At 44.7% G+C, this 8,137-nt stretch overlaps 1 protein-coding gene across 2 annotated transcripts; it reads left to right on the forward strand.

Annotated features, from left to right (window-relative positions):
* Positions 1–99: 99 nt before the first annotated feature.
* UMPS (uridine monophosphate synthetase) lies at positions 100–5,704 on the forward strand. Of its 2 annotated transcripts, XM_080399782.1 has the most exons (6): positions 110–294; positions 573–726; positions 2,339–3,007; positions 3,700–3,875; positions 4,384–4,498; positions 5,297–5,704. In XM_080399782.1, the coding sequence occupies exons 1-6, from the start codon at positions 151–153 to the stop codon at positions 5,476–5,478; spliced, it is 1,440 nt and encodes a 479-aa protein (XP_080255908.1). In that variant the 5' UTR covers positions 110–150; the 3' UTR covers positions 5,479–5,704. The 2 variants fall into 2 exon arrangements, with proteins under 2 accessions (XP_080255909.1, XP_080255908.1); XM_080399783.1 differs by lacking the exons at positions 4,384–4,498; positions 5,297–5,704 and having other exon boundaries at positions 100–294; positions 2,339–3,236; positions 3,700–3,840.
* Positions 5,705–8,137: the final 2,433 nt, after the last annotated feature.

Raw genomic sequence — 8,137 nt, forward strand, 5'->3', positions numbered from 1 at the left:
CAGCCCCGGGGGGACGGGACCCGGCCGGCGGGCAGCGGGGCCGCGACCCGGGCTGGGCCTCACGCCGCGGGGGCGGGGGGCGGGAAGGGGGCGCCGCGCGCCCGGGCTCGCCCCGCCCCGCCGCGTCATCTCCCGGCGCCGGTCGGTGCGATGGCGGCGGCGGGGTGCGCGGCGGCGGCGCTGCGTGAGGCGGGCGCTCTGCGCTTCGGCGAGTTCGTGCTGAAGAGCGGCCGGGCCTCCCCCGTGTATATTGACCTGCGCGGCCTCGTCTCCCACCCGCTCCTCCTCCGCCAGGTGCGGGTGCCCGGCGGGCCGCGCCCGGGGCGAGTGGCGGCTGCTGTGGGCGGGCTCCGCACGGCGCTGGGGCGGTCCGGGGCCGCTGGGCCTCTTGCGGGGCAGGGGGCCTCCCACAGCCGAACGGGGAGGGGGCGGGGGAGCGTTGCCGCCGCGGGGTGGGCTGTCAGGCCCGGGAGGGAGGTGCCCAGGCCTTTGCGCGGCCTGCCCCGGTCATGGCACCGGTTCGGTCGCCTCCCGCGGTCTGGCGGTTGGCAATGTTCGGTTTCCCGTTCCAGGTTGCAGATCTTCTCTTCCGAGCAGCCCAGGGTGCCGGCCTGCGGTATGACTGCGTGTGCGGCGTGCCCTACACGGCGCTGCCCCTGGCCACCATCATCTGCGCAGAAAATCAGATTCCGATGCTCATACGAAGGAAGGAAGCAAAAGACTACGGTAAAACACTTAATCGAGGATTTGTGTCTACTTCTTGTCTTGTCTGGGAAATGACTTTGCATGTTTGTGGTTCTTCTGTTATGTGCAGCATCTCTGTTCCAGTTTAAGGCTACCACTCCAATTCAAAATGCAGCTTTTTTCCCCCTGGAACATACCCCCCACAGCACCCCAGTCTGAGCAGGCTCTCCCAGCTGGTTGCTGATCAGGCTGCAGCTTGAGTCTAGCTACAGTAGGTTTGGAGACTCTGGAGGTGGGAGCTGAGCAGATGCTTGTTTGTGGGGTTTTTTTGTTTGTTTCTTCAGCAGTGTGTTTTTTGTTTGGTTGGTTTTTTTTTCCCTTGGCACCATAGCCATGGTTCTGCACCACTGCCCTCTTCCAAAAAAACATGATTTATAACTCAGTTTTTCTTGGTATGCTGAGCCCGGTGCCACGTTTCACCCCTAAACAGAAATTTTTGCATATTGACTCCAAGAGGAACCTTTCCAGTCTTCTCCGTTTACCTCTCAAACCCCTTTATCTGTCATACATAACCTGTAGTCCTGTAATCAGTGGGCAGGGTGGACCAGGTGAGAAGCAATCAGTTCTCTATGCAATGAACCATTTATTTGATTTTGATAAAAGAAGGGGGAGAGAAGACTGATGTGTTAACCCACCATAGCAACTGGATTTCTGCATGTGATAAGAGCTGTACTTTTCCAACAGTAATTGTAAAGCATGCTTGTCAAAGTACGTGTTACTCTTATGTCAGTGTGCCAGGCATGAAAACGTTTGCTGTTCTTTCTTATGAAAGACAAGTCAATTGTGACAGCAATTAACTGCCTGGCACAAGGTTTTTGGTGTTACATGGATTGCAAAGCTGTAAGTGTGCTTGTTCCCTAGGCTGTCATGGTCTAAGCACCACACTTGCTGCATAATGTTCTCCTGCTGCTTGCTGCTTCCTGGGAAAGCTAGGCATCCTTTGTTGTTGCCCCCTGGGAGGCCTTTCATGGATGTGTGCCTGTTGATTAGGGCAAAGGCATTTGGGGCTTTACTCCTTGTAATTGTTCTAACAGGCATGTTAAGCACAGAGTACTGCCTGCAGAAAATAGGAAATGAGCTGAAGAGTACCCGTAACTTGGCTGTTTTAAAGACATTTTAAATAACTGGAAAAAATAGTTCTGTAATTCCGATCATTCCATTTACACCAGTAATAAACTTCTGTAGTCACCCAAAGATTCAAATTTGTGCAGTGAACAGTATGTCAGTTTCGTTAATGGTGCATAACTTCTGGAAACGTAAAGAAGTATTTTATGAACTTGGAGAAGTAACAGTCTTTATGAATTGAATTACAAGTCAGTGACTGAGCTGTGGTAAGAGCTGTGATAACTGCTGTCAGTTACTAACTAAACAAATTACTTCTCCATACTGGCAGTGAATGTGAAATTCCTGTTCTCCTGAAGTCGGATTCCATTGGACTTCAGGATTAGCTGCAGCATATGCTTGTATGTGGAACAAATATGATCTTTATATTAGCATGGCATGTTCTTGTAGCAAGTTAAGTTTTGATTCTTCAAGATTTTGGGGTCTTTTCAACTTTCTTCATTTAGTGGAGTGTTTGCTTTTTATTTTTAAGGTACTAAGCGGATTGTAGAAGGCACCATTAATCCAGGAGAAACGTGCTTGATCATTGAAGATGTGGTAACAAGTGGATCTAGCGTACTGGAAACTGCAGAAGTTCTTCAGAAAGAAGGGTTAAAAGTCACAGATGCTGTAGTGCTGTTGGATAGGGAGCAGGGTGGGAAGGCCAGGTTAGAGGAACATGGAATTCGCCTGCATTCTGTATGCACATTGTCCGGGGTGTTGGAGATTCTTCAGGAGCAGGGAGAGGTGGCTGTTGAGATGGTTGAAAAGGTGAAGAAATTCATTCAGGGAAGCATGTTTGAGCCAGTGGCTCAGAATGGTCCCACGCCCGTGAAAAGACTATGTAAAGAGCTGAGCTTCGGTGCTCGTGCCGAGCTGCCAGGGGTACATCCTGTTGCAGCCAGGCTTCTTGCACTTATGGAAAAGAAGCAAACAAACCTGTGCCTCTCTGCTGATGTTACCAGCTCCAAAGAGCTGCTGCAGTTAGCTGCCATCCTGGGCCCCAGCATTTGTATCCTGAAGACTCACGTAGACATCCTGAACGATTTCACCCAAGAGGTAGTAAAGGAGTTGCGAACACTCGCAGATCAACATGAATTCTTGATTTTTGAAGACAGGAAATTTGCAGACATTGGAAACACGGTAAAACATCAATATGAAGGTGATTATCATCAACCTCTATTTACTATAACTTTGCTGCTGGTGTGTGTAACTGCAGCATTGGCACAAGTTGCCAGGAGAGATTGTGAGATCTCCAGCCATGGAGAAGATTCAAAGGGACAAGGCCCTGAGCAACCTGATCTAGCTCTGAAGTTAATCCTGCTGAGAGGGCATGACCTCCAGAGGTCCTTTCCAACCTAAACCTTTTTATGAATCTGTGGTGGTGCTCAGTAAGTACTTCTGAGTAGTTGTTTGCCATGAGAAAACGTAGCATGGCTTCTTAAGGCAGCCTGCTATTGCATGCTTGTGTGCTTGTTATGGCTTTCATTCAATATTGCTTCTGCAGCTGTAGGACTGTTTTTTTTCTGATTCATACTTCCCATAAGATGTGCATACTATATTGAAAGGTAGCACCTATGACAGCGGATTTCTTCATAAATGTCTCGGTGAGTATTAAAGGTGACATACTAAGAAGTGTTTGTGAAAAGTAAAACTGAAAGATTACACCTTTTGTGGTTAGGCAGCTGTCAGAACTGTCTGATGAGACTGAACTTGTAGCTATCAAGCTTCAGTAGTAAAACTGTCTTTGAAAATGTGAATGATTTAATGTGCAGCTTGTTTTGTTTAACTCGTGTTTCCTGTTTTAATACATTTCTAGTGATGCTTTGCCTGTCTTCCTATCCGTGTTCTCAGGTGGTGTGTTCAGAATCGCATCCTGGTCAGACATTATCAATGCCCATGTGGTTCCAGGCTCTGGAGTTGTGAAAGGTCTGAAGGAAGTAGGTCTTCCCCTCCAGCGTGGCTGTCTTCTGATTGCTGAGATGAGTTCCCAAGGGTCACTTGCAACTGGTGAATACACAAAAGCTGCAGTAAGCGCGCAATTTTGTTTCAGGTTAAAAGCTTGTAAAATGTTGTGACAGGGAAGTTTTCTGTGTTTCTAATATATGCGCTTCCGAAAGTGTCTTCACCTTAACTATTAGTGTTTTTCTTCGGAGACTCAAGAATCAAGCGCGATGTTTAAAGGTTGCAGCCTTTAAGGCTAGTCATGTGGGATGGAGTTCATGCTGTGAATTCTAGTAAACATGCCAACTTTGCTGTTAAAGCCCCCTTTTTTTTTCCCTTAAGCAAAAAAGTTCCAATTAGTTTAAATTCAGTCATTATATTATTTACAACATAGAAAGAAACATAACATTCCCATTCCTGGATCGGTGAGGGGTGAGTGAACTCTGGGTGACTTTATATTGCTAAAGCAAGAACAGGCATTTCATACCCCTGCCTTGCACAGCTCAATGTGTCAAAGGGTAGATGGGGAAACAGATTGCTAGTCAAACTTAGTTTCAGGTATATCACTTGTAACTGTTTACCGATCTTCTTCAGGTACAGATGGCTGAAGACAACTCCGATTTTGTTTTTGGATTCATATCTGGATCTAGAGTTAGTAATAAACCAGAATTTCTTCACTTGACTCCAGGGGTGCAGCTGCAAACTGGAGGTAACTTTTTCTGAAATAATTCTAGCCTGTTTTTAAATACAGTAAGTGATCTAGCCTTCAGTGAAAAAGTGACTTTTGAAGAGGTTTTCGTTGCTGATTTGCTGGTGGGAGGAGTCTCTGTTTGCCATTATGGACTGCCTTCTGTATTTCTGGGTACGCTGATCCCTTTCCTGGGAGCGCTGAAAGGCAACCAGCAGGCTACGCAGCTTTGTGTGTGTGCTGAGGTCTGTGCATACCAAAGCACAGTCCTTAAAACATATGAGATGTCACATGGGTGGGTTAGATGTACAGCTACTCGGTTAGGAGTAGAAAAAAAGGTTTTTAACAAATACAGAAATCTAACTGTAACACTGTTGATACTGATATAGATGCTGTATCAGTGAACTGGAAATATTATACTGACTAAACAGGTTGTTACTGAAACAAGTAGGGGAGTTGTATTTCTCTGCAATACTTAACTCTTATGAAATCTGAAGTTTTTATGTGAATGTTCGGGGGGTTTGCCTGTTGTAAGAAGGCTAAGGCTTATTTCAGTGATCAAGATTGATGCTTCTTTATGTAACGCTTCCATCTATTGTGACTGGTAAATCATGAAAAAAGAAGGTCGCGCTCTGTCAAATTTTATCTTGTGTAATGGGATTCACTAATTGGAGACAAGAGTTCCTGTTTTTTTGTGAATTGTTAGGATGAGAGCTGGAAGAGCACACCTGGTTTTTGTTCCAGCACCTCTTTTTTAAGCTTTATAGTAGATAAGTTTTGTATGAACTAAAAAGAAAAAAAACGGTGTCTCTGTTTCAGGTGATAACCTTGGCCAGAAGTACCTAAGCCCCAAGGAAGTTATTGGTGAAAAAGGTTCAGATATCGTTATTGTGGGACGTGGCATCTTGTCAGCTTCAGACCGTCTTCAAGAAGCAGAGAAGTACAGGAAAGCAGCTTGGGAGAGCTACATGAGCAGACTGGGTATTCGTGCAGAAGATTGAAAGCAGACTGCTTTCCTACTCCATAAACAAAGCTGATGGACCTGCAGTCATCGTGAGGCTTCCAGTTAAAGACATGGACAATTCAGCCAACAGAAAACTGCCCTTTTGGGGAAGAATCTGTTCCTAACTGAATTATTTTTAATCACACACACACAGTTCAACTTGTAAATGCCGTGGTTACTTTTTTTCAGTATTTGAATGTATGAAATAAAAAATTCATGCCCATGCCCAGTTTCTAGCTTTGCTTTTCTCTGCTGAAAAATATTGCATGAAATACTCCAAGGGTATTTGGTTGGCTGTTGTTGCTTTCATTTCTTTTCTGCACCCTCATTCCCTCTGGCTGTGGAAACAGTATTTTACTGTTTAAAAACCCCCACCTGCAGACCTGACCTGCTGCCCTGCTCTCAGAGTATTACTCCACTCTGCTGTTTCCAAGGAACAAGTATGGGTCTTAATCCCACACTGTGAAATTGAATAACATGTTGTTTAGTAAATATTTTTTTTGCTATTGTTTTCCTTTCATTGGATCTGTAAGTCTTCCTTCTGTGGCAGTGTGAAATACTTTTTTCAGACCCCCAGTATTATAAAAAGGTATTCTAGTCTGTTTGTGACTGCAGGAATTACTCATGTTACTGTCTACAGGAGCTACAAATAATTTTTTTCAGAGCAGCTAGTTGTTGTGTGCTTTATTACAGTGGAGCTGTTGATTCCTCAAATGAAAAGTACTTTATTGACTTTTTGTGACAATAGCTAGAGAACTTGTCCTTATTCATCGCGAAGAGTGGAAAGTAATCCTGGAATTATCTTGTATGAGTGGTTTTGATTAGAAAGGATGGGATAACCTTAAATATATCTAGTGTATGTGTGGTGGAAATCTGCTTGAGTTTTTTGCTGCTGTCAAGGCAAAGACGAATGGTGATGCAGTCCTAGACTGTTGCTGTTCCTGTATTGATGCAAAGCACACAGAGAAAGCCATGTCCCTTTGTTAATGTGCTTTTCTGCAGACTAGGAACAAATATGTCTAGCGAGAAGAGTCTTTTGGCATTAGTACTGGACTCTTCACTAAGCCTTTCAAAATAGGAGCTTGGAGTTATGCTAAAGTTCGAAGGAGGTGTTTTGTTGATTGTTTGTTGGATTAATCTGTGCAGTGTCTATGACCAAGGGACACAGGCTTGGATCTGAGGGCTTTGCCTTACGCTTCTTGTGTTTGTGACATTGTGCTGTGTTGGCAGTCAGACTTCATAAATATACAACTAAAAGACTTCCCTTACTGTCTGGGTGCGTTGTGGGCTGATGAATTCATGCTTTTACACTCCACGTGCCCTGGAAGTGTGCTTCTACTGCCCTTGGTGATGGGGCTGCTTGTGGGGCTTAGGAGTTGGTTACTGTGGAGAGAATATTAGAACTTTCTCAGTGTATGTGCTTTGTTATCCTTGGGGTACCGTTTGCGTCAATAGTTGTCTTCTGTATCATGATTGACATCTGGAGAACTCCACGCAGGTAAAGTGGAGGCTCTCTTGGCTACCTTTCACAGCAGGAACTTGAGCGTGTTGTATCTTGTGTAGCCACCCTGCAACAGTCTGTGAGTCATGGTATCTCATATCAACTTCTAAGAGTTTCTGGTCCTTGGGATTTGTTTACTGTCTCATGTTAATTCTCTCATGGCCTTGAGGCCTGTAGCAGAAACAAGACTTTCCCATGTAAACCGTTTTGCAGAAAACTACTTTTTCCACCAGAGGGAGCCGAGACACTTATTTTCTCAGGAGAGTCAACGCCTTAGCTCTTTTACAGCTAACAGTTTCCGATGATAATACCAACTCTAGGATGAAAATCTGTCTGGTTGTCAACAAATTGCACCCTTGCTGCTGCCCTCATTTAAAACAGCGGAGCTTACCAGAAAGCTGCCTCAGGCCGGAGCTGAGCACTGCGTGTTGTAGGCTTACTGTTAACGGCACAGGCAGAATGTGGTGAGTTCAGTATTTTCCACTATGTGTGCTGAATTGTGTTAAGTGTGTGGCTGACATCTATGCAGCTGAATCCCTGAGCAGGCTTTTTGGAGAGCTAGTTTATCAGCCCTCTAGCTGAAAAAATAACAACCATATTTGGAGAGATGGATGTGATCTAATATCCAGTTGCTTTTAGAGGATTATGTGCAACTCATTTTCTTGACAAAACAAGCTCTGAGGAACATCGGTTGGAAAACTTCATTTCACTGTCCCTCATTGTACACTCAGTAAATCACCCAGAAAGAGCTGTATTCTGGTGCTTCACTTGACAGTACGGTTGCAAACATTTCAATTAGTAACACAAAACCACGTTACCTCCTATATGCATTCTTCTGTCAGAATGATTATAGTAAACAAGTGTGTGCACTTTCTTTAAGGCACCTGAAAGTGATTAAAAATCTATTTCAAATTAAGAACAAATGTTAATTTCCTTGCTTGCCCCCGCTGTTCACATTCATTGCATAGTTCCTGCTGTTGGTCCCAACTGTTTCTAACATGGGAACTAGGTCACGATTTACAAAACTCATTTGCATCATAATATATCTGAATCTGGAAGTCTCACAGTTCATTCTCTGATCTGATCGAGTCTGGGGCAGAGGCATAAGCTTATATTTAAATTACTGGGTTGTCATATGATTTATAGAATCTAGCAA

Source organism: Falco punctatus (assembly GCF_963210335.1).
Source record: "Falco punctatus genome assembly, chromosome: 8".
NCBI lineage: Eukaryota > Metazoa > Chordata > Aves > Falconiformes > Falconidae > Falco > Falco punctatus.

Coding starts and splice junctions, on each gene's coding strand:
- UMPS (XM_080399782.1), top strand. CDS start 151: ATGGCGGCGGCGGGGTGCGCGGCGGCGGCGCTGCGTGAGGCGGGCGCT. Junction 295..572: donor ACCCGCTCCTCCTCCGCCAG/GTGCGGGTGCCC, acceptor TTCCCGTTCCAG/GTTGCAGATCTTCTCTTCCG. Junction 727..2,338: donor GAAGGAAGCAAAAGACTACG/GTAAAACACTTA, acceptor TTTATTTTTAAG/GTACTAAGCGGATTGTAGAA.